Raw genomic sequence first — 25,194 nt, forward strand, 5'->3', positions numbered from 1 at the left:
AACCTGGTCGAGTACACTAAGAACTATATAGACTTTCTAGGTAACCACAGATCTGCCAGTTTTAAGAATCAACACATCCTCCCTGCTTTCAGTCCAAATAGGTTCAATATTTAACCTTAAGGTTTGCATTTCATCTTGTAAATATGAACTGTTAAGTATAGCCAATGTTACCATTTAGTTCTATATAATGATGGAAATATATTCTATCCATCAAATTGGGGATTTAAATACCAAAAACATGCACTGCTTCTGTAATTTAGCATGACAAATGGACTACCAGCAAATGTCTAAGTGCTTAAAAGCAGTAAGTTTATTGATGGCAAAATGATAGGTGCGACTTACTGGACTGATCAAGAAATATATACAAATTCTTCTCATATCTCATTTGCAAGCTGTTCTGAGCATTTCAAGGATATATCACTGACACTGAACTAATAAGTTAGAAAAACTCCAGGAAATACAAAAATGCAAAGTAATCAATAGAGTGACTTTCAAAGCAAGTGATTAGAATTCCTGTATTGTCCACAGATCTGGCAACAGAAAAGCATCACTTTAATAAGCACTAATACAATTTTGTCATCAATTTGAGCACATTTGCTATAGAAAACTTTCATAGTTTTAAGTTTCACAAGTGTGAACTCACAAACTTAGATGTGACTCCTGAAAATAGCAAGAATGCTCCCATCTTTTCTCATTTTGTCATGTTGCATTGAGACTACATAAAACTGAGTAGACAAGCTAATTGTTAATTTGTGTCTATCTGATCTGGCATTTTCATGATGTTTTACTGACTTTTCAAATTTCCTAAGATAAATTTCATTGTTGATAACTTATTTCAAAAATCTTAAATTACAATACCAATTTACAAAGGATTAAGTATTCACGAATGTACAGAATTATACAATTTAAGTCCCCCAGCATGGTTCTGTTCTGTCAGTAACATGAAGTATTTTAGTCTCCGTGATTGCTTTTTGTAGAGTGCATATGATGTAAACTGTTTTTTTCCCCTACACAAATAGAACATTTGGCTTAAGACTGCAGGTTCATTTCCAAATGTGCTCCACCCTATTAACCTTGGAGGTTACTTAACGTCTCATTAACATTACACCTTGAACCAGGCTAGCAAAAAACTGGAAAAGCTTAAACCACAGCAGAGGAAGAATACACAAGAAACTACTTTCTTCTGAGTAGAATTCCTGGATGCAAGGATATTCACTACAAAGTAGCACAGCTTACTGTATATACTATAAACATGCTTTGGCATCAGTGAAAATTTGTAGTGCTGAATGAGAAGACATTCCTATACCAAATGGCTAAACATTCATTGATTCACATCAATCAAATCCTGTGTTTCTCATACATGTTTTGACTAGGAAGTAATAGTATAGTCTGAATATTTTTAGGTCCAGTAATCAGAATAAATGTAATAAATGTTGCATCTGAACTCTGTAAAATATTCAGTGTCATCTAAACATGAACCAGCAATGTGCCCTCGTGGCCAAGGCGGCCAATGGCATCCTGGGATGCGTGGCCAGCAGGTCCAGAGAGGTTCTGCTCCCTCTCTGCTCCACCCTGGTGAGGCCTCATCTGGAGTCCTGTGTCCAGTTCTGGGTTCCTCAGCTCAAGGGGGACAGGGAACTTTTGGAGAGAGTCGAGCGCAGGGCCAACAAGATGATCAGGGAACTGGAGCATCTTCCTTACGAGGAAAGGCTGTGGGATCTGGGGCTTTTTAGTCTAGAGGAGACTGAAGGGGGATCTCATTAATACTTATAAATACCTAAAAATGGTGGATGTCAGGAGGTTGTGGCATCCCTTTTCTCTATTGTATCTAGCAACAAGACATAGGGTAATCAGATGAAGTTGGAACATCAAAAATTCCATTTAAACATAAGAAAAAACTATTTCACTGTGAGAGTGACGGAGCAGTGGCACAGGCTGCCCAGAGGGGTTGTGGAGTCTCCTTCCTTGGAGGTCTTCAAGACCCGCCTGGACATGTTCCTATGTGACCTGATCTAGGTGAACCTGCTTCTGCAGGGCGGATGGACTAGATGATCTCTAAAGGTCCCTTCCAACCCCTACCATTCTATGATTCTAATCCACAATTTAAATTTACATACATTTCTGAATGGATAACTCAAGTTCCTTTAGTATGAAAGTTAAAAACATTTCTTAAAACAATTTGAATCAAAAGGACAATTCATCACCTACATTATCAAAAGTGCTTTATTTCTTACTTTTAGATTGAGACTTGAACCACTACCCTTTCTCTGATTCAAGTCAGGATGGGCTTCATCGCTATGTGGTCCATAATGAAAAGCTAAAATTGTACATGTAGTTCTCCATTAAAGCAAGAGATAAAAACCAAGGCATACTAGGACTTCTAAAGGATGTGTAAACAAGTTATAGTCATTATAACAATATTTGTTGCTACACACTAGCAAGTTCAGTATGTGTGCAGTATCTGACAGTTTTAAAAAAAATGGATGCCAAAAAGCAATTAATTGCACTACATCCACAAATACGCCACAAATGTACCAAGTAACAAGATTATTGGTGAACTTCTTAAAAACTTTTCAAAGCCATTCTGTACATTGTCCTTTTCAAGACGATTACAGAAATATTTTGAAAACTTCACACACACTTATTTCACTTTTTTGCCTGAATAGTTGCAATCTTCAAAGCCTACTAGCTTTAACGTGGCATTCTTCTCACACAGAAATCTTCTCCCATGTCAGCCTGTCATATTTTCAGCAGCCTAGAAACAGAAGACACATTTATGGCAACTGACCAAAAATAGGCACCATGTAGATTAAATGTAATCATTTCTTGTAACTATTTTAGTTTACCTAACAACTTAGAAGTCTAAAAATAATAAGTTCCTTATAAATTGTAAATATGTAGTGTTGTTCTCTAATGAATACTATTCTTTTAACAAATAATGCTCTCAACTGCCACTACACTTTAGTAACATAGCCATTACTGTTTGCTTGTGTTAAATTGTATATCCTGTATCTGGAGAGCTTGTATTCTGTACATTTTAGCCTGAAGCTTTCAAGAAGTGCTCAAATACAAGAATTCTGGGGGGAGTTTACTCCTGTATGCAACTTACAGTAATTATTATTGCCACTCCTACAGCTAAATTATTGACACAAAAACTTAGAAGAGTGAAAGTAATCATAACTGCATAAATCACGCTGCCAATTATTTGATCCAAGTCATTAGTATTTTTGTCACTGAGTAACTCAATCCAGTCAACAAGGTACAGTTGTCGCAGACTGACATTAATATATCTCGAGCTAGTTATAGGACAAAACAGGTGAAGGAGAGAGCAACAGGAGTGATAGACCAGTAAAAGCAAAGTAAGAAGTAAACCAGCCCTCAGTTATGTACATACATATCATTAAACATGTACATAGGCACACGTGTAAGTATGTACACAAATGTAAAATATGCATGAGCATAAGAAAAGTATTGATGAAAAATGAAGTAAAAAACTTCTAAAACCAGTGAAAAATAGCCCTAATTAGCATCTATCTAATAAAAAAATCTGAAAGTTTAATTTTATACGAATCAGAGGGCAGTCTTCTAGAACAGAGATAGGCAGGCTAGATAAGTTTCCCCTCAACTTCACCAGAAACACACAAATTTAAGATACATTAGAAAATAAATCATTATTTTTAGGTAGACAGTAAAGAATGAAAATCCTTTATAAGGCAAGCAAGGATATTTTTTTGAACTGTAGTTACTCTTTATACTAGCTAAACAGGTAAATGCTAAATTATGAATAGTCCCATGTATACATACACCATGAAAACCCTTCTTTGCCTTTGGAAAGATTCAAAGCACAGCTTATTATGGTAAAACTAGTATGTGAAAGTTACATGCGCAAGTTGCAGATACCTGTTTGCAAGTGCTGCTCTACACTGTTAGGCCTGAAGTTATAGAAACAAGGTGATAAGGATTAAAGTAGAAAGTAGTACTCTATTTGTGGTATGATGCACATAAAGGGGCAAATGGTGGCTACAAATAAAAATCTGGTTTGGTTTAGTTTTGGTTGTTGATTTTTTTGCTTCAAAAGAGTTAATCTAATTACTTCTGAAAATATTTTCTTCATACCACTTCCTGCTCATGTTCCATTCAGTTGTATTAATTGCCTTTTCTATGGAACAGTTAATTTCCTTGATTTCAAAATGAGTCGTACCTTAAAGTACAATTTACAAATTGAAGTACAGAAAATTGAACACACATCTGACTCAAAACCAAATCTATAAGCTTTTTAAGCAAAAAGCATTACCTTTAGAGCTTCTGTAGCCTTACGCAGCTCTTTAATAACAGATGATAATGCTTCTGGATTTATCCCCTGTTCACAAAGCCGCACACAAATAGACAACGTCTCCATATCCAAGCCAGTGTTTAGTATTCTTGAAATCTCAAACAGAACTGCAACAGAAAAAAAAAATGAGAGCACTTCAATCCCTGTAGACTATCAAGTTTCAATGATTGTAAACATTATTCATCAACATTTAATTTCTACAGTAGACTCTGTGAACATGGCAGTTGTGGAAAGCTCCTGCAGTCTGAACCTCCACAACAGTATTCACACTTAGCTTTCCAGTATAAGCTCGAAGACAAAACTTCTAATAAATACCATAATTTTGGGTTCAGACTTACTACTAGATAATGGGTTTTGAAAAAGGAAAAATAAGTGAGGAACAAAATAATTAACGTATGTAAAAGGTAGACTATAAGAATAATCTGTGCTTTTGAACTCCAGAAACTGACAGAGGCCTACTTAAATGGACTGGAAGCACTCTCAAAGCTTTTACAGAGAATGTCAGGAGTTTCCAATCCACCTCATTCCATGACTAAGCCTGGCTTTAAGTCTAGCATTAACACTGGTTTACAAGTAAGCAACTCACTTTGATTTTTACATGACCTGAATCAAGAGCAGTGTCACATGGCAGTATGAAACCTTTTGCAGGAGATTCCAGCCAGCTTTGTGCAGAAACAAAGATCAACCTCTCTTCCCTTCAAAATCTTTACTAAAAGACCCCTTTTCTTTGATTCTTATAAACTGTTATATATGTAACAGAACAACTCACTGAGATTACCTCTGGTTGCTACAGGGAACTCCGCCATGAGGATATACAGGATGATTTTGAACATGTGTTATTTACACTGTTTCTGTAATCAAACCTCCCCCAACTAGGAGACAGCGAAGGTCTTTTTACCACGTAAAACCGGCATGGTCAGTGACTACTGCTCACTTTACAGCTATGAAAATATTTTACTTTAGTGCACCAAAGATACCACAGCCCACCCTCTGAGCCACGCTCACCCAGATCAAGGCATGAAAGGCCTAATGCAGTCAGTCGATTCCACTGAAGTCACAGGGAAATGTCAGATGCCATGAAAAAACCCTCCAAGTGATAATGCTCTTGAAGGCCACACAAGTAGATTGGATTAAGAATATGCACAAGTTTAAGACATGAAAGCAATTTGTCAGACCACAGCCCTAGCTACAAGCCACATGGGGACCTGCCTTCTCTGCAACAAGGCTTTCTCTTCCCACTGGCTTGAAAGCAAACCATTCCAAACGCACTACACATGCATATCCTGTCCACGAGACAGCATCTTCAGCACACAGGTAAAGCAACAACAAATTGATGCATTTGTGATAAAATACCACTGAACATTACCAGCTATAGAACTAAAAGACTACTCCTCAGAAATGAACAATTCTTACTTTCTTTAGCCATTTAAAGTTTATTATAAAATTTACTAAGCATGTGATGTATTCTAAGGCAGTGCAATAAACCTAAGTTCCAGTTTCCTACATTAGCAAGGGTTATGCTCACTAGTTTCTAATAGAAAATATCTTCACATATTGGGGCAGCATCTTTGGCAGGGAGATGGAGCAGTTTCTTCACACACAAAAAAAATTCTGAACTCCTAATTCTGCAGAAAACAGCTCCGGAATATTTATATTTGACATCCTAGATTAAGTATTCTCATTTTCTAAACTACTAAAGATATAAAGCAACGATTTTTAAAATACTAACCCATTTAATTCCATTAGGTGCCTATTTCTTATGCAGTAAGTCACATCACAGACTTCATGTTCTATTTAAAAGTGTCTGAAAAAATATCCTACAAGTATTTTTTCCACTCATTGTGATGAGCCCTCATAAAAAAAAATATTATACACAGACATAGCTATCATAGTGTATGACATTTTCAGTTACTTGACCAAAGCACTTAAATATTATTCTAATGGAAATCTCAAAACATTAGTGATTTTTTTTTTTACAGTAAAAAAAGAACAAATGTGAAAATATTTCTAATACTCCAATTAAATCTTTAAAGATTAAGTGTATGGTTAAGTTCAGGGAAATTTATTTTGTTCTAAAAACACCTGACCTTTGGAAGAGATTCAATTATGAATGTATATCCTAAATAAAATATATGTATTCATTACACAGGAAGCCTGGGCTTCTAAACCTGAAGGCTGGTACACTTTTCATAGCAGATCTCAAAAGCATTATTTTGTCTTTAAAACCATGTATCATGCCTCCCATCTAAAACATTCTTGCAGAAGTGGAGAGGGTAGGTACCAAGTACAGTAAGAGAACTCAGAATCACTGTCCTGCCCAAACAAATCTCTCTCCATCTGCACAGACTGGTCTTGAAGCATCAGAGCCACCATAAATAATCTTGCTAGTCCTGCTTTGCCTTCAGCAGCAGATCAGAGTGATTAGCAACTGAAACACTAATTTTTACGCCAGTTCAACTCCTGAAGGTCTTTGCTAAGAAATTCTTACATAACAATAGTCATAATTATAAGACAAAGGAAGATTGTGAGAAGATAAACTGAAAGCAATATCTCCCTGAATGCTTTCCCTAGTCTCTAACCCTCCATTAGGAGGAAGTTCCCTCCATTTCCAGAGAAAGTCTTCATATTGAATAACCCTTGAGATTTTCTGGCTGCTTTCCACACTGCTTGAGCTCGATATAAGCTTTTGCTATAGCCATTCCACAGAATTCCAGAGTTTCACACCATGTATTACAAAGAAACAACACATGCGCCTGTCAGCTTTGACTTCTCATACTCAGGCTGAAAGGGAAAGTGAACACTCGATTTTTACTCACAATGCTCACATTTCCCAGGGCTTATAAATCTCTGAAATACTTCCCACTACCCTCAGTGCCACTTTTCTCAATTCCTCATCCCGACACAGCACCAGGGTTTGGTGGGTTTTGTTTTATTTTGATTTTTTTTTTTGGTGTATCAGAAACTACTCTAATTCTGTAACACTGACTACCCTTCTCAAACCTTTCATTATGGGTTTGGGGTTTTCAACAGTTTGTTTTTTTGACATAAGCCATGGCGAAGAAGACGACACGAAGGTTCTGATCAGTTCGGGTCACCGCACCACAAGGTTGGTCCTTCCTCTCCCTTCCACAAGCTTCCCCTCCCTTCTTCCACAGCTGTAATCGCAGATGCGCAGAGCCAGGTAACATTAACTTGCATTAACAGTTTCAAACAGTGCGGAAGAACAACAAGCACCTGTGCTTATCAATAGCAAAAATTACTGTTATTCTAAATTAAAAGCTTAACGAGTGATTAAAAACAAGACACGTCAAACCAAGTCTAAAGACACTGGCACTACGCCGACACTGGAAGGGTTCCAGACACTAAGCGTGACATGAATCAAGAAGCCGCTACGCTCTGAACCCGTAAGCGACGCCAACCACAGCGCTCCGCACAGTGGCGGCGCTGGCATTAACTAACCGCCCGCTCGGGGCCCCACCGCCTGAGGGGCAAGGACGGGAACACCAGGTCAAGCCCTGCCCGGCGAGGCCAGCAGCCGCCGTCGCCCCAGTCTCTGCCACCCACCGTCCATGGTCTCCCGCACGGCGTTGAGACTGGCGGCATTGCTCGCCATGGCGACCCCGCGCAGCTCGCGCCTTCCCTCCCACCCGGAAGCGGAACGAGACCCCCTCACGGTTTCCTCCCCCTCCCGCACACCACCGCGGTTCAAACCTTCCCGCCCCCAGCGGAACCCCTGCGCTCAACAGCCGGAAAGCCAGAGGAGGGACTTGCTTTCGAATTTGTGTAGCGGCTCTCTTGGTGATTGGCCCGTTCGAGAGCGGGGCAGCCCTGCCATTGGCCCGACGGAGGAGATCGTGCGTCGTGATTGGGCAGAACCCGGGAGGGGGCGGGGCCAGTTAAAGAGCCGCCCGTCGAGGCGGAGGCGGGAGCTGTGACTTGCGGCGAGTATGAGCGGGCGCCGCGGCTACCCAGTAACGGTGGCAGGTAGCTGCTGCGCGGGCCTCGGCCGCCTCTCGCTTTTGGGGAGCTGGGAAGAGTGGCTGGGGGCGAGGCTGGGTGATACTACCTTTCCAGGGAAGAGGGGAGAAGGAGCTGCCCTCGAGGGGGCTGAGCGGGGAGTATCTTCCTGCTGCGCTTCTGTTCCCTTTGCCAGCTTAAGTGAGGGAGCCACTGAGGTACGGCCTGGCGGGGAGTTGGGAGGCGCAGGCGGCGGCCCCGCCGGCCCTTCTCCCCGCGTTCCGTTGCGGGAGAGAACGCTGGAGCCCCGTGGGGATGGTGGCTGATGACCCGCCGTTTGTGGGGGATGGTGATGGACACGACACGTTTTTAGCGCCCGAGCGAAGCGGGACAATTCTGCGGCTCTTGCTGCTCTGCGCTTCCCGGCGCCCGGGGTTTGCTGCCTGTTGCCAGAAACTTCTGGGGTTGTCTGGTGTGGCAACGGCAGGCACACTGCGTGCCTCCTCCCGCCGGTGTGGCTTCCTTCTGTGCTTGCCTCTTTTGGGCTGGCTGGCACTGAGGGGCGCCCGAGGAGATGGTCACTGTTCCACTAATGCTTCTATTTCTGAAGCCTTTGAGTGCCAGGGTTTGGTATGTGAACTGCTCTCCACAAACTTATTTGGCTTTACTGCCCTATTGTTTCTTATGGGATTTTTATGTGTCTCGTTTTTAGTTGGTTGTGTTGGGTTTTTTTTCTTTTAAACCACCTGCTCAGTGTTTTTTCTTGGCTCTTTTTCAAAGCTTATTTTTATTTTTAGTTGTTCTTCCTATTATCCTCACTTATCAGGTTCATATGTCAGGAAGTCCAAGCCAAAACTAATTTCGTTTGTGTTAGTCTTTTGAATGTTTATGGCTCATTTATCACGTCTTCTAAAAACCTTCAGGGTGACCCTAGAAAGTCATAACTAAAACTTCCTTTTATTTTGTTCCAGGTATAGCTTAGTGTTATGGGGGATACAAAAGAAGCAAAAATGCAAATAACACCAGAAACTCCAGGACGAGTCACATTCCTGAACCCTTTTGAAAGTCCCAGTGATTATTACACTCTCCAGGAGCTGATTGTCTCTAGTCCTTCAGTCTTTAAATCAACAAAATCCTCATCTGTAAGATCTAGTCTTTAATTGTGTAACTCTATAAATGTCGTGCAAGTATGTTGAAATGCATTAAAAAGTTTGTTTTATGTAGTGTACTTTCATGTATATTCTAATCCAAGGAATTTTGGTGCCATTTGGTGTTTCTTCTGATTACAAGAGTGTGCTGGTTTTAATGCTAACATTGTCATTTAGTCTTCCTTTGCTCCTTTTTGTTTTTCTTTAAATATTGGATGTATCAGTAGATTAACACATAATGATGATGGGCCAAAACCAGTCAAAAGTAGTTGGATGTGGTCATCTTGTCCCACCTCAACTAGAAAAAAACAATTCCTACTTAGGTCCTGAGTAGACTGCAAATGAAACTCGATTGTATTTCTATTATGAGATGTTTGCATATTCACAGAAGGAAGTTCATGACTTTGTGTATAAATAACATTTTTTAGTTCCAAAAGGCATTCTGGTTCGCGGTTGGAATTATGAGCAGTGTCGATGATGCTGTGCTAATCAAACTGAAGAGACTCGCTTGGTAGATAATTTTTCATATGTATTTGAACAGTATTTTGTAATTAAGTGTTAAATAAAGAGGTGAAGCTGCTTCATTTCCAAATTGGCCATGGTGTCATGAGGGAGACTTTGCAGGGGCTACCAACTCCTAAGTCTTCTTGGAAAAACAAGGTGGAAGGAAGGCTGCTCTATTATTTGGGTAACTCCAGTTGGATAGGGACTCTGGGTTTTCATGGAACTGTAATTTTGATTGTGGCAATCTAGAAGCAACTAAATTTTATCCCAAGCTCTCTATTTTTATTAGATCTATTCTCTTAAGTGGAGAAGAAATTCATACCTCAGGCTTTAAATATTAGCTATAACCTACTTCATCGTCTTTTTTTATCTTATCGTTGTAGTATCACTACTAGAATAAAGAAGGCTGATTAACTTACTTTTTTAAACAGCAGATCATTTCACAGAATCTTAAGGATTGCAAGGGACCTTGAAAGATCATCTAGTCCAACCTGCCCTGCCAGAGCAGGACCTCCTAGAGTAGGTCCGTCTTTTGATCATCTTTGACAGAAACTATATGGAAGTTATGATTGTGTTGTTTCATTGAGATTTGTTCTGTGGTTTTATTTTTATCTTTCTAGACTAGCAAGCATTAAGATGTCTCTTTGCTGTAGGGTTGTTTTTTTTTTTCCAGACACCAGGGAAATTTAGATGGTCTATTGATCAGCTTGCTCTAATAAATCCAGTGGAAATTGACTCGGAAGATGTTCGACGCCAGGCAATGTATTTGAGTCATGCCAGGTAACTTACCATCTGGCTTATGCAGTTAACTTAGCTTGACCACTAGGACATTTCTGTCTTTACTGACATTTCAACACAGCATTGAAGACTTTTTGTTCAAGTCTTTTAACGTAGATTTTTATGTGTCCCTGATGTGTGTGTAGTATTTAGATGAGGCCACCTCTTTGTTGCTCCTTTTCATGTTAAGAACACCTGACCCACTCCAACTGCAGTTTGGAAGATAGCCAGGTAAAAGCAGTCAGCAGAAGCAAGAAAATATCTTGCCAATGATTGTTACCAAGCTACCTCTTCTGCTTCTTGTCACAACACAATTTATCTTTTCAGAGTGTTCTATACTGAGACCTGTAAAGTGTAGCCTTTTTGGGTCTTTGGGACTCCTGCAGAAGGGTAGAGCTGGGTAAGCTAGCTAGGTAAGCCAGTACCTTTTTTGAAAGGATTTCATGTGAAGGAACTCACTGTCTTTGAGAAGGAAATTTCTAGTTGCTTGAAGTAATTTGAGGATCTTGATCTCAACTTTTTCCTTTCTTTGGAAGTAACTTCCATGGGGAAAACAAATGAGTAAGCAAAACAGGCTTGGTGTTCACAGCTCATCCTGAGGCATAGTCTTGCAAACTAATAGTACAGAACAAGATGCCAAGTCAAGGGAAGGCTACAGTGGTGAATCCTGTAGACATTCCCATACCTTTCTCAGATATGAAAGGCTTCATAAGGGAATGTGTTAATTGATTCAAAGTGAACTCTGTGCTGGGAAGGTGGTGTGAGTCAGGAACTGGATTATGCTAACATTCTATGAATATCTTCTGTTGCCCTTTTATTCCTTACAGCTCAGTTTTTTATTCTGCTTGATTTTGTAGTGAGGTTCTTTGCAAGCCTATTCTCATGGTAACTTGAATTGTAAAATCTGTTGATGTGACAGGTTCAACGTAACTAAAATGATTGGTTTTGAAGATCAGTTATGACCGAGTTTTCATCCAGATAAAAATACTTGCTGATACAAGGAGTAAATAGAAAATTTGGAAATAAATACTTAGGAACTGAAGAAACTGACAAGTGCATTTATTTTTTCCAAATGTAGAGTATGAGATTATTGCACACAACAGTAAAAGCATCATAAGGCTTAGGGTTTAGTGCAATTTCATTTGTAATGTTTCTTTTAAGCATCTGTGAAAGGCTACATCGTGTGACTTTACTCTTTTTTTCCTATTATGTGATGATTTTGGTGATTGTTGTTTTTCATTTGTTACTTAGAATTGACAAGGAGTCAGAAGACAGAAGGCAAAAAGCCATCGAGGAGGTAATAAAACTTTCTATTTTATCAAGTATTGATTCACTTTAGCTACATACCTACAAAAAAGATCCACATCCATTATAGGTTTTCAAAACCCAGAAGCATGTTATATTTTACTGGTCAGTGAGAAAGTACTTTTCTGTTACCATGCCTTGTGGTAATAGTTGGAATCCACATGGTCTTTTTCTTCCCATCTTTAGCACACCTTTAACAGTTTTTTTTTCTTTTATGTTGCTTGGCTAGTGGGAATGTAGCTGTAAGGTAACTCTTGTAACTGGTTAACTGAAGGTTAAAAATAATGATTATTTGGAGTTTTACAGTAACTTTGTGTTACACAGTTTAGTTTGCTTTACTTAGCAGAACCTTGGTGATTTTTTTTTTTGTTTCTTCCAATGTCTGCTTAGTTAGAGGCAAGACTTTCTTCAGGCAGCTTGTCATTCTTTCTGTTTTTCATTTTACTATCCATTTGTCTAGCAGAAAAGGAGAAGTGCTTCAAATCTTCACTATAGAAATTGTCAATGTTATTTCAATTTCATTTTTAAAAATGAAGTACAATGAAGCTCTGATAGGAATACTAAGGAATAATAAGGATAGAATACTAAGGAAGCCTGACCTTTTTGTATTGTATCATGTTGTTTCCATTTTCTGTCTCTATAAAACAAAACATGGTTTAAGATTCTGGAAAGGTGCTATGTAGTTGACCTGCAGCTAAGATACTCTGTTGTTCTAAACCTATATTACAAAAGGTATTTCTTGGGAGACATAAGCTGTCTGTAATAAAAATTATGCTTTTAATAGTTGAGTATTTCAAGCTGAGGGTTTTTTGTTTGCTTTGAGTCTTGCTTTAATTGTGGGAACAAGATTTGCTGTGTACTTCTCAAAGTGTTATACTGGTGTTCGTCTCATCAGCATCAAGGTGATCTAGAGCATGACTGTGACAGCAGATACAGTTTCTGGTTCAAAGAAAAAGACTGAAGTTGCCAGTACGTGCAAATGTTTCACTGCTAACCAGTGAAAATCACTAATAATACTGCCAGACAGACTTGGCTGTCTACTTTTACTGTTACTGCAACATCTCTTTAACACTTCTGCAAAATGGCTCAATTGTCAAAACACAACAACTTAACAAACTGAAAATTTGACAATAATTATGTTGACTACTGTGCACCAAGTATGGTAGAGACAATTCAGATTTTTAAATGAGTAATTAGTGTTAAATTAAACTTTTGTACAATTCTCACTCCACAGATTTGAAAGATGTGAGGTGGTATGTGTCATAAAGAACAAGGGGGGTGTTCTTCAGATTAAGTAGTTTTTTCTTTAGCATCTCTGGGCCTGAAATAGTGAAATATATTTTGGGTATAAGGGATAATTGTAGGTTTGGGGAAGGGTTAGAATTCTTAAAATATAGATCTGTGAATAGCAAAAGGTATGATTTCAACTTGTCTTGTTCAGGGTACTAATCTAAACTTACATTGAGAGTCTCAAATTTTTAGAAATGCTCATATGATTTGTTTCTATCTTACTCTAGTTTTTCACAAAAAGGCTCATAGTCCCTTCTCCTTGGACTGAACATGAAGGCAAGCATGTTTCTCAGTTTAGTTCAAGTAAATGTAAGTTCCTTTTGTGTGTCCACCCAAAATGATCTAGCTTTTGGAGAAGTTATCAAGTGTAATATTTTTCACCCTCAATTTCAGTTTTAGGAACCAGTACTAGAGGATGGCTCACCTCTCCAAGTGTTTTATGCATTTAAAAACCATTTTTTATTAATTCAGAATTTTACATAATTTTTTTACATATTTTACATAATTTGTCCTTTTTTGTTATTTTTGGTTCCTGATCTTAAGTCTTTTTCCTTCCATAATCTCGCTGTGTCAATGCTGGTAATATCCAAAACTTTGGTGTTTGCACATCTGTCATTCCGACTGCTCTCCTGCTACTATAAGTATATGGGAAACTGAGCTCCACATTTTTCTACCCTTACTTGCTATGTAAATTCCTGTTGTCTTCTTTGTCCTGTTAGATTACCATCACTGTATGTAGGGTTGTGGGTTTCCTAAAGTTTCTTTTGCTTTCAACATTCTGAAATTTTATTATTAATGTTGCTGTTATTAAAGTTTCTCTTTAACCAACAAAATATATAGTAAATGGATTGCAAGCTGGAAAAATGCCACCTATAAAGTACTGTTTGATAGGAAATTCTTAAATAACTGTTAGGGGACTTTTGCAAGGTTTGGAAGAGGCTAAACTGTTGAATTTTAATTTTTTTCTATCAAAAAGATGCAGCTCATGGAAGGTGCAGCTCCAGTGTACTTTTGTCAGTTGTTAAGACTTGCCACTTCTTGGCCAGAGAGCAGAAGCCACAGTCCTAGAGCTGGGAAAGTGAGTGGTGAAAGCAAATGGTCTAATCACAGAATCTTAAGGGTTGGAAGGGACCCTGAGAGATCGTCTAGTCCAACTCCCCTGTCAGAGCAGGACCACCTAGAGTAAGTCAGACAGGAACTTGTCCAGGTGGGTTTTGAATGTCTCCGGAGAAGGAGACTCAACAACCCACCTGGGCAGCCTGTTCCAGTGCTACACCACCCTCACAGTGAAGAAATTCTTCCTTGTATTTCTTTGGAACCTCTTGTGTTCCAGTTTATACCCATTGCCCCTTGTCCTATCATTGGTCATCATTGATAACAGCCTGGCTCCATCATCCTGACACCCACCCTTTACATATTTGTAAACATTATTGAGGTCACCACTGTGACAGCTAATGTGTTCCTTAGCTGTATAAAAAGGGTGGAGCGGTTAGATTCTTCCCCTTTGTCTTCAAATCCAGACAGCATGATTTTCTAGAAGTGTGTTTCGCACAGCCTGTTTGGCTAACCATAAAATGAGTTTGGGTTTAAGTCTTTGTAACACCGAAGAAGCTGCAGGAGGCAAAGCTTTGGGCAAAGTTGATGCTACTTCACTAAGCTTTTTTTTATTATAAAGGTACTGACATTCTCTTAATTGGCTGTAGTAGTAACCTTTCTTCAGTACCCCTTTCTAACCTCTTCCAAACTTTGATGTAAACATTTTGTTTAGTTGCATTAACTATTCTAGGTTTCAAAACTCATGCAATGCATGCTTAAATTTTAAGTTCTCATCTGTTTTAAGCCATAGATCTAAATAACATTTCTCCAATTGGAAGACAGCTAACTTTGCAGCCTGGGAAAAGCAATGGTGAGTAAAAGGCAATGTCTGAAATTACAGACTTTCTCTGAAGCAACACAGCACTTTTTATAATTGCTATTTAATTTCAAAAGGGAAAAGATGTTTTGTTAATATTTCTGTAGAAATGACTTTTCTTAAACTGTATGGTAATATTCATTTTATGATCTATTTCTCATAGGAATTTAATTCTATTATAATCTGTAGACTATAGAGCTCATTTTTTCCAACCCGAAGTGTGCCCTTTTTCCAGATTAAAAGAGTGAATATAAACCTCAGGTTTATGGATAAAAGAGAGTTTCAAGAAGCTCTTAACATGTTGGGTCATTTTGGTTTCAATAATCTTGATTATTTTCTCTGCCGAATAAATAGCAGGAATCTTAAGACTTGAAACTTCTTCATTTTTTATAAACACATAGTGTTTTTTCCCCAGGGTTTTTTTGATGATCTTTCTCCCATTTCCTTTTGAATCCTTCCTGTCTTCAGAGACCTCTCTCCTCAGTTAGGAATGCCTCTCTAGAGGCTTACATGTTACAGCCCTTGGGGTTTTTTAGATCTAGGTCTGAGTGTCCCGAATATAACATTGTCAAATTGGAATCCTGGGTTTAATTAACGCTTTTCCTTATTGCAATTGTAAGTTAAATAGCTCGATTGCAGTGCAATTTAGAAGTGAATTTTTTTGTTTCTGCAGTTTTCGTAAAAGGTCACTGCAAGCTAATTTAGTTGGTTTTATTCATTGCAGCTGCTTGTCAGACAGTGCTGTCTTTGCCAGTGGATTTTAATTTGGAGAAAATACTGGGTATGTCATTTATAGTTAGACATTCGAAATTAAACCTTGGGTTTGTGTTGTTTCCTGGGTTTCTTTGGTCTTATGAAGTGCTGTAAACTTAATGTATGAATGGAAGTTTTAAGTATGTGTTCTAAACAGTTATTTTGTGTTGCACGGGACTTAAATGATATGAACGTATGTGTAAAGATAAAAGAGCAAGGCTCTAGAGGATGACTGAAAATTGATTAACAATTCTGAATGCGTATGAGGTAGTAGAGCAGAAGACAACCTCTGCCTCTCCCACAGAGAACAGTTATTTAACTTAGCAGAGCCGTTTGACTTGAAGATTGCTGGCCATGAGGCTCATGGCCCAACGTTGCTTTGAGCAAAGCTATCCTAGAATCCTGTGTCTTTAACTGACATCATAATAGTGACTAGAAGTTGTCTGGTGGCAAAACAGCCATGACTACCGTGTGAGGAGACAAGTCCAAGTTAACTGATTATAACTGCTCTATCAAGCAACTGCTGCCAGCTTTTCAGGCAAAAGGGCTGGAAATCATAGAATGGTAGGGGTTGGAAGGGACCTTTAGAGATCATCTAGTCCAACCCCCCTGAATGTTGGAAAGGCCTATTCTTACAGTTCACACGTGGGAGTAGTAGGGATAGCAAGTTCAGAGTTTCTTGTCTGCGTGCTTTTAGCCCAGTATTGAAGTTCACAACCTGGACTGTGTGCCATCAAAATGAAACACGGAGCCATATCTATTGCTTTTGTGTTTTGTCTGAACAAAGGCTTCTATTGATGCATATAGCTTGTGAATTCATTAAAAATTTCTTATACAAGGAATGCTTAATTAAAATAGAGCAAGAGCAAAAAGCTAAAATCTGGTAAAGCTCAGCATATTTTAATGGATCTTTGTTAAGATCTCTATGTTTTTCTGCTGTAAACTGCCAACTGCTTTGACTGTCTCCGAGTTGAATCTGGTTTGCATTTACATGTGTCACAATGACCATCAAAACATCCAGGAGACCTAGAAAATGGACTAGTTTTGCTTGAACAGTATAATACTCCCTTTTTCAGAACTCAGATATAAAGAATAATGCATTTTTGGGAAAAGGCTAGCAGTCTACTTACTGGCCGATATTTTTTCTTTTAATGCAGACTTTCATACTAAAAAGATAATAGGCAGAAGTGAAACCTTAGTAGACAGAGTAGACGTTCTGTAATGATAACTTATGATCCTTTGAGACAAGTGCCTCAATTAAATTAATCACTTGCTGTATTGGTTTAATTGGATTAAATGTTTTAATTTAGTTAGTATATGTCTCTGTAGTAAAGGATTTTTTATCTTGCATTCTTATTGGGAACAACTTCTCCCCCACGTTTCTAGGTGAATATTTTAGAACTGATGAATTGGCAGATCAGTCTCAGGAAAATCTGAGCTCTTCATCACTCAGGAGAAAGCTGTTTTTAGAAGAAAACGGAAGTGTATCTGAGTGTTTATCCACTTCTCTACGTAGTCCATGTGGTAGTCAGCCACTTGGAGTGCTTTGTTCAATAGACATATCTCCAGTCCGGTGCAGAAGCCCTCTGGAAACGTCTAGTTCAGTAAGTAGCCTGTTTTAGGGGCTGGATGGGATGGGACTTACTGGCACAGGAGAAGTTCTTAGAGCAGGCTGAACAGATTTGTGTTCCAACAGACTTCAGAAGATGAAAACCCATGTTTTTAATAAGCTACAGCTACTTCATGAGAGAGTGGGTGTTAGACCAAAGGTTTGGGATGTTTTTGCCAATTCCAAATTCAGAACAAATAATAGAATCATAGAATGGTAGGAATTGGAAGGGACCTTTAGATATCATCTAGTCCAATTCCCCTGCAGAAGCAGGTCCACCTAGATCAGGTTGCATAGGAACATGTGCAGACAGGTCTTGAAGACCTCCAAGGAAGGAGACTCCACACCCTCCCTTGGCAGCCTGTGCCACTGCTCCCTCACCCTCACAGTGAAATAGTTTTTTTCTTATGTTTAAGTGGAACTTTTTGTGTTCCAGCTTCATCCCATTACCCCTTGTCCTGTTGCTAGATACCATAGAAAAAAGGGATGTCCCAACCTCCTGGTATTTGTAAATATTAATGAGATCCCCCCCTCAGTCTCCTCTAGACTAAACAGCCCCAGATCCCACAGCATTTCCTCGTAAGGAAGATGCTCCAGTTCCCTGATCATCTTGAATGCCCCTATGCTGGACTCTCTCCAGAAGTTCCCTGTCCCTCTTGAGCTAGGGCACCCAGAACTGGACACAGTACTCCAGATGAGGCCTCACCAGGGCAAAGCAGAGGGGGAGCAGAACCTCTCTCAACCTGCTGGCCACACACTTCAAAAAATCTTGCAAGAATATATTACTGACTTTTTATTATATGAAATTATTATTATGTTGTGCTGCTAGTCTAGTATATAGAAGGAATTACACTTTAACATTGTTATGAAAAGGAAGGAGGAACCGCTGCAAATACAAGACTTGCTGGAAGCGTTTTGAAACCTTTTTTTATTTTTCATAAAACATGTATACAAAAAAAGGCCTCTTTAAATCCAAGAACTGCTGCATAAAATACTTAATTGCTAAGTTGACATTAGTTGATAAGAACCTGTGATATAATTATTTCCCTTTTAGCTCGTAAGCTCATTTATGGTGGAAGAAGCAGCTTGTGGATCTTTCAGTGCAGTGCTGAACATGCTTTTTTCTTTTTTTTCTTTCAATTGACCAGAGATTTCTGACATTTCTTAGAAGGCAGAATATGATGTCTTGTTTTGTAAGTTGAGATGAGTCTTCTTCCCAGGTGGACATAGCACAGCTAAACTGATTCAGGTGGTATGGTTTCATCTGTTTGGTGACTGAAGTGCATAGGGAAAAAAAACCTACCCCCGCAAGAGTGTAGTTTTGTAAGGAAAAAAAAAAAGTCTTAACTATGATAAGCTAGTAAAGAATTCCAACAACATAATTAGACTTCTAGGAGTGACTTTTCTTTTTGCACTGTAGTCTTAAGCAAGATCACAACCACTGTTCTCCTTCCTTAAGGAGGAGCATTTTTTCTGCTGCTGAGTTAAATAATTCATAGAATCATTTGGGTTGGAAAAGTGACCTTCAAGGTCATGAAGTCCAACCACTCACCTCACACTGCCAGACCCATCACTAAACTAAACCATACCCCTCAGTACTTCATCTATGTGTCTTTTGAATATCTCTAGGGATGGTGACTCCACCACATCCCTGTGCAGCCCATCCCAATGCTTAACAACCTTCTCAATGAAAAGGTTCTTTGTAATCTCCAATCTAAATGTTCCCTTGCACAAATTGAGGCCATTTCCTCTTGTCCTATCACTCATTACTTAGTAGAAAAAAACTGACCCCCACCTGGCTACAACCTCCTTTCAGTTAGTTGTAGAGTGTGATTGCATCTCCCCTCAGCCTCCTCTTCTCTAGGCTAAACATCCCCAGCTACTCCTGATAACACTTGTGCTCTTAGATCCTTCAGATAATTTGGATAATATGGACTCCATTAAAATATAATAGTGACTGTCTTGTGTGTATTGGTGTGAGTATTGAGATTAAACACTTAGTATTAAATCTCTGTTTAGACTTCTCATAGTTCATAAATATAACATATTATAGTCTTAGTATTAAGTGACAGTTGAGTCCATTGCTCTTTCCCTCTGTGGAGGCATAAAGTCCAAGTGAAAAGCTGCAACTGGAAAATTGAAGCTAAACTAGTGATGAATCATGTACAGGATTAGTTTCCCTCAGTGCTGCCTTATTAAGCTTTTTACTTAGAAAACATGTTAGGTGTGCATGTTAGTCAAGTTTACATTATGAAAATAATGCTTTTTCTTTTTTAAATTGAAGGGTCAGTTTTCATCAAGTCCTATTCAGGGAGGAACAAGGGCTTATAGCCTGGGAAGTATAACCAGTCCTCCGTTTCCAGAGGAGTCTCCTGCACATCATGGTTCTCCTAGTTTTTCACCAATTGCCTTTCACATAAGAAAGACACCCCTGTCAGGTATGGTTTGACCGTTTATGTATCTTTCATTCTTGATTTATATATGTTTTATTTAAATTATAAAAACTGCTGCATTCTTCCTGGAACTTTAAGCTGTTTTAGAGGCAGATTACTGAGCTTGGCAGACCAGCAGTCTTCTCCTGTATGACACATTCACTATTTAGCAGTGGAATATCTTAAGGATATGAAACACTAAAGTGTATATGCCTGTGAAGCATCAGCTAGGGAAAATAGTTTAGAAGGAGGAATTGAGACCTAATAGGAATAAGAAAAAAAATGAAAGTATTCATCTCATATGAGGAGGGGGTTTAAAGCCATGTGTATGAACTGAGTCCAATCACAGTTCTGATTTGGCCCAAACTGAAGCATTTTAATTGGAAAAGGAAGGTTTAGCTTGAGTTTTCAAGTCACGTGGTTGTGAAGATTATTTGAAATGAAACTGCCCGGTGAAGAAACCTCATACCTTTTATGGCTTCATTGTTCTAGAAAGTAAATGTCAATACTTTGTTTCATCCATTAGCCATGTTTATACATGATTTTGCTCTGATGAGCCTTTGGGTATTTCAACACCATTGCATGTGGAGATAGCAAAAGTGTTTTCTAACTTATCTGATTTTCTTTTGAAACTGTATTGCTGCCCCAGTTTTTTTAAATGCTTATAGAATACGCGTATTGATACTTCTTGAGGGGAAAAAAGCTACAGTACCAGCCTTCACACACTTTCTTTTGAACAGTGTGTACTATTGAAGTTTGAAAATGCAAGGCATCCAATACAGCAAACCGAGTCATTGGAAACCACTTTGGTGGTGAAAATGGGGTAATAAAAAACCCCCCAAGATATTCTAAATGTACTGATGTTTTGAGTCTTGGCAGGTTTTTTGTTTGCTTGGGGTTTTTTTTGTTTTCTTTTTAAGACTTTTCTTTGGAGCTGGGAAGACAGTGGTCAGGGAAATGCCATGTAGTTGGCTGTAATCATTCAAAGGACTGTAGGGCTTTGTGGATGTTGACTTCAACTCCACCTGATAGAATAATGTCATTGGGCTTTTTGTTTTACAGACCAAAGAAAATTTACATTTCGTTCTCCAGATATTCCTTCTACCTCAAATAGAATGACACCCCCAAGTACAAGAAGTCCTTACATAGATGGTTGTTCTCCAATTAAAAATTGTTCTCCTATGAGGCTTGGAGCATGCAGAGGAACTGCCCAGTATCAGACTTCTGTCATTAGAATACCGATTGCGGTTGACAGTCACGACGAGGATGAGGAAGACAAGGAGAATGCTGCTCCAACCGAAGCTCAGTTCCCAGAAATGGAGAGTGGAATAACCTTATGTCAGCAAGACGGTGATGCTTTTGCACGTGGTACACATCTCGTGGTAGCAACCGTGTCCATTGCACCGGATCACTCAGAAGCTTGTCATCAAAGGTTGTCATCATTTCAGGATATAGAAGGCTTAAAGGAAAACAATACGGTCGACATGGCTGATGCAGGTGAAGTGTCAGAGGAAAATGCTTGGATGAAGGAAACGATGGGCAGTAGCAGTGCCCCCATAACCAGCTTCATGACGGGGATTACTTTCAGCATCGAAAACTCTCGCATGTGCATGTCTCCTCTTGCAGAGAGCAGCGCCATTCCTTGTGACAACAGTAGCATTCAGGTAAAAACAGAAGTCTTCTTTTGCTTCTCGGTAACACTGAGCTCCACATGCTAACCATCTGGAAGTAATTGTCTATTTTCTCTTACTGGATGTGGCATGAGGGTGGTACTGTAATTTATTTTCCCCCCTTTTTTCTCTCTCAGTGGAGTTAGCATAGCAATTCTAAACTACTGTAGTGTTGCTATGTAAAGTAATACATTTAAATGAGTCCAGAGTAATTCCAACAGACCTAGTTACAATTTGCTTTTGTTAACTGGTAGTCGAATTGGATTATGTTCTGTTAACCAAATGGAGTTCACAACCATGGGGTTTATTGGTGTTAAATTGTGGTACATTTTTAAAGCCCTGCTTCTTGATTTCAGGTGGACAGTGGTTACAATACACAGACATGTGGAAGCAGCATTATGGATACTGCAGGGGCTGAAATCAGTTGCAAAGAAAATGATGTGAATACAAACGTGTTTCAGAATAAATCTCAGCTGCTTAGAACTAAGGTAGGAGTTAAATTGTGATACAAAAGTGATAAAGAGCTTACATTCCCAATTTTATTCAGTACCAGGGAGCCTGAGGGCAGAGATGGTCAGCTGATAATAGAGAGCACCATTTCCAGTATTATGCTGGAAACAAGGAATGATTGCAGGACAAATATTATAGGCTGTTAATAAAATTAATGTGTTCTTTGCAAAGGGCAGAGGTTTCAGAGGAAACTGAAGTATATGTATAAAGGGTAGTTGTGAGGCTGCTTGTGGTTTCTGATGTATTGTAGTCTGTCTCAATTTTGTTGTTCTTGCTGCTACTTTTATTAAAGTTTTTAAATGTGTGCTTGTGGAGAAGCACATTTTGAGGGGGGAAAATTGTCCATTACTTTTTATAAGTTAGCCTCAAGTTTCCTAGATTTATACCTGACATTCTGACCTGGTGGGGAGCTTTTTGTTTGGGTGCAGTCTTCTGATGACAAGCCCTTTGATGACTTATCCTTAAAAACAAATGACAAAAAAACAATACATATCTATTAAGACTCCTCAGCTCCTTGTATTGTGACTGGGGAGAAGGAGTTCTGCTTCTTCCAGGGCATGAGGAGCAAGGCTAGGTTTTTTTTGGAAGAGAGAGCAAAGTAATTATGGTCTTAGAAACTTAGTAGCTTATGATGTACTCCTTAGCATCATTTACAGCCCTTCAGAGCGGCACAGTACTGTTCAGTAGTACCACGTTATAAAAACCCTTCAAGTTAGGCCATTCAGCTCTGACTTGGGTAGCCGACATGCTGATAGCCACTTCTTTGCCAAGGTAAAGAGCAGATTGATGATGTCTTACAGACTACTGACATGAAAATTTGAACTCTGCTCATCTGATGCTAGGTTAACTGTGCCCTTGCAGGAAGAATAGATGGGTATTTTTAGAAGGTAAAATATCCATCTGCTCTGATGTCTTTCTCTGGTACCCCTGTTGGATGTGGATTGTACATGTGAAGGTACTCAACAGAACCAATTGTCTGATACCAAACCTGTCCTGGAGAATCACCAATGTTGTGCAGCTCTCTTCTCCCACAGCTGGTCTTTCAGTTGCTAGATCATAGAATGGTAGGGTTGGAAGGGACCTTTAGAGATCATCTAGTCCAATCCCCCTGCAGAAGCAGGTTCACCTAGATCAGGTTGCATAGGAACATGTCCAGGCAGGTCTTGAAGACCTCCAAGGAAGGAGACTCCACAACCCCTCTGGACAGCCTGTGCCACTGCTCCCTCACCCTCACAGTGAAATAGGTTTTTCCAGCTTCATCTCATTACCCCTTGTCCTGTTGCTAGCTACTATAGAAAGAAGAGATGTCCCAGCCTCCTGACACCCACCCTTTAGATATTTATAAATGTTAATAAGATCTCCTCTCAGTCTTCTCCAGACTAAACAGCCCCAGTTCCCGCAGCCTTTCCTCATATGAAAGATGTTCCAGTCCCCTGATCATCTTGGTGGCCCTGCACTGGACTTTCTCCAGAAGTTCTTTGCCCCTCTTGAGCTGAGGAGCCCAGAACTGGACACAGAACTCGAGATGGGGCCTCAGCAGGGCAGAGTAGAGGGGGAGAAGAACCTCCCTTGACCTGCTGGCCACAGGCACTTTGCCTGTCCTCCATGATTGTTCAAAAATGATGGAGAGAGGCTTAGCAATCACATCAGTCACCTCCCTCAGCACTCTAGGATGCATCCCATCAGGACCCATTGACTTTATGAGCCTTAAGTCATAATCTTGACTTAAGTCCAAGTCGGCCTTTTGGATTAAGATTGAAGTGTGAAGACATTAAGTACTTCAACTCTCCCAACCAAGAACTCACAGAGAATGAAAGGGAAAAAAGCGTAGACATTGTGGGCTGAAAGAATCCAGTCTGGCTCCTTCAGAGCATGTGTGAACCTCTGAAGGAGGTTCCTTCTGTCAGCGGGTCTCAAAGATCTATGCAGAGAAAATATTCTCTTTCATTTCTTTTTAGTTCAGAAGGGGAGAGATGGGAGGCTAAGATACTAATTGTAACTGCAGATTTTCCAGGAGTAAGTTTGGATCTTGTTTCTTTTGGGGGAATTTTTACGAAAAGAGTTTTAAAATTAACTTTTCCTTATCAACCTAGGAGTCTTCTGTTTTAAACCATAAGGACAATCAGTTGCTGAGAACAAAATCTCCAGAGAAGCAGTCTTGTTTCCAAATGGCAAAACCACATAGTACAGTATTTGGTCAAAATGCAACTTGCAACATTTCAGCCTGGAAACATAAAAATGAAGTTCAGGGATTTCACAAAAATGGTATGTAGTTTTCTGTCAGAGAACTTCAGTTGTGTTGTCTAATAAATTTTTATATATATACCATGTGTGTTACCTGGCTTATACATACTATTTTGTTTGCAAATGCCAATGTAATAAATTGTCTGAGATATGTTAATGGTTTTTTTAAATAAGGTGGGGTTTTTCAGGTCTTATTAACAATTTTGTTGGTATTATTAAGTGATCCTTCTGAAAATTAAGGCAGCTACACTTGGTACAGAGAAACCATGGTGTTTTTTCAGGATTGTGTTCCTTCTGTGATTAGGGTAGATTCCACAAGGAGCCTTACTTGGAAAATTGGGATGTAACTTCAGCTTCCAGAGGAATGTTTCAGATACACTGAGGCAACCTAGGGTGACTTGCTTAGGAGTCAATGTAACTGCAAAAACACCTGCTTTTTAACAGACAATTCCTAAAGGCATGAGGGAAATTTTTCTATATGGGAGGGGAAAAATAGTACTGGTTTGGATTTGAATTGCATTTCCTCTGATCAAGTTTCTTGTGTGGCTTCAGAAATACTCGTACTGGTACTGGGAAAGGTTCACTGGACAGAGATGGACTGCTGGGAGTGTGATAAGAGCAGGGCTGGGGTAGCAGGAGAGGGGTGAGGATCTATCAGTATTACTGTAAAAGGACAGGGATGACACTCAGCTGTGACTTTCATAAGGAAAGGATAAAACAAGCATTCCAGTAATAGGTGCCTGGAAGATG

At 39.3% G+C, this 25,194-nt stretch overlaps 2 protein-coding genes across 3 annotated transcripts; one reads left to right on the forward strand and one right to left on the reverse strand.

The window, feature by feature from the left end:
• Positions 1 to 288: 288 nt before the first annotated feature.
• On the reverse strand, positions 289 to 7,987 carry MZT1 (mitotic spindle organizing protein 1). Of its 2 annotated transcripts, none has more exons than XM_062020501.1 (3): positions 7,898 to 7,987; positions 4,295 to 4,440; positions 289 to 2,755 (listed from the first exon to the last, which is right to left on the reverse strand). In XM_062020501.1, the coding sequence occupies exons 1-3, from the start codon at positions 7,944 to 7,946 to the stop codon at positions 2,732 to 2,734; spliced, it is 219 nt and encodes a 72-aa protein (XP_061876485.1). In that variant the 5' UTR covers positions 7,947 to 7,987; the 3' UTR covers positions 289 to 2,731. The 2 variants fall into 2 exon arrangements, with proteins under 2 accessions (XP_061876485.1, XP_061876484.1); XM_062020500.1 differs by lacking the exon at positions 7,898 to 7,987 and adding an exon at positions 5,112 to 5,196.
• Positions 7,988 to 8,247: 260 nt separating this feature from the next.
• Positions 8,248 to 24,505, forward strand: BORA (BORA aurora kinase A activator). The gene is made up of 12 exons (XM_062020502.1): positions 8,248 to 8,317; positions 9,262 to 9,432; positions 10,616 to 10,722; positions 11,971 to 12,016; positions 13,542 to 13,623; positions 15,155 to 15,220; positions 15,951 to 16,007; positions 17,366 to 17,583; positions 19,873 to 20,026; positions 21,083 to 21,684; positions 22,047 to 22,178; positions 24,294 to 24,505. Exons 2-12 carry the CDS (start codon positions 9,277 to 9,279, stop codon positions 24,471 to 24,473), a joined length of 1,800 nt encoding a protein of 599 aa, XP_061876486.1. The 5' UTR covers positions 8,248 to 8,317; positions 9,262 to 9,276; the 3' UTR covers positions 24,474 to 24,505.
• The last annotated feature ends 689 nt before the right edge of the window (positions 24,506 to 25,194 follow it).

This window comes from Colius striatus, chromosome 1, assembly GCF_028858725.1.
Source record: "Colius striatus isolate bColStr4 chromosome 1, bColStr4.1.hap1, whole genome shotgun sequence".
In the NCBI taxonomy this organism is placed as follows: domain Eukaryota; kingdom Metazoa; phylum Chordata; class Aves; order Coliiformes; family Coliidae; genus Colius; species Colius striatus.

What these genes read in the sequence shown, in the direction of transcription:
- MZT1 (XM_062020500.1), bottom strand. Translation starts at nt 5,166, where the DNA reads ATGTTCAAAATCATCCTGTATATCCTCATGGCGGAGTTCCCTGTAGCA. An exon ending in GTTCCCTGTAGCAACCAGAG is followed by an intron (nt 4,441 to 5,111) that starts GTAATCTCAGTG and finishes TTTCTGTTGCAG; the next exon opens with TTCTGTTTGAGATTTCAAGA. An exon ending in AGGCTACAGAAGCTCTAAAG is followed by an intron (nt 2,756 to 4,294) that starts GTAATGCTTTTT and finishes TTCTGTTTCTAG; the next exon opens with GCTGCTGAAAATATGACAGG.
- BORA (XM_062020502.1), top strand. Translation starts at nt 9,277, where the DNA reads ATGGGGGATACAAAAGAAGCAAAAATGCAAATAACACCAGAAACTCCA. An exon ending in ATGTATTTGAGTCATGCCAG is followed by an intron (nt 10,723 to 11,970) that starts GTAACTTACCAT and finishes TTTGTTACTTAG; the next exon opens with AATTGACAAGGAGTCAGAAG. An exon ending in TCAGTTTAGTTCAAGTAAAT is followed by an intron (nt 13,624 to 15,154) that starts GTAAGTTCCTTT and finishes ATCTGTTTTAAG; the next exon opens with CCATAGATCTAAATAACATT.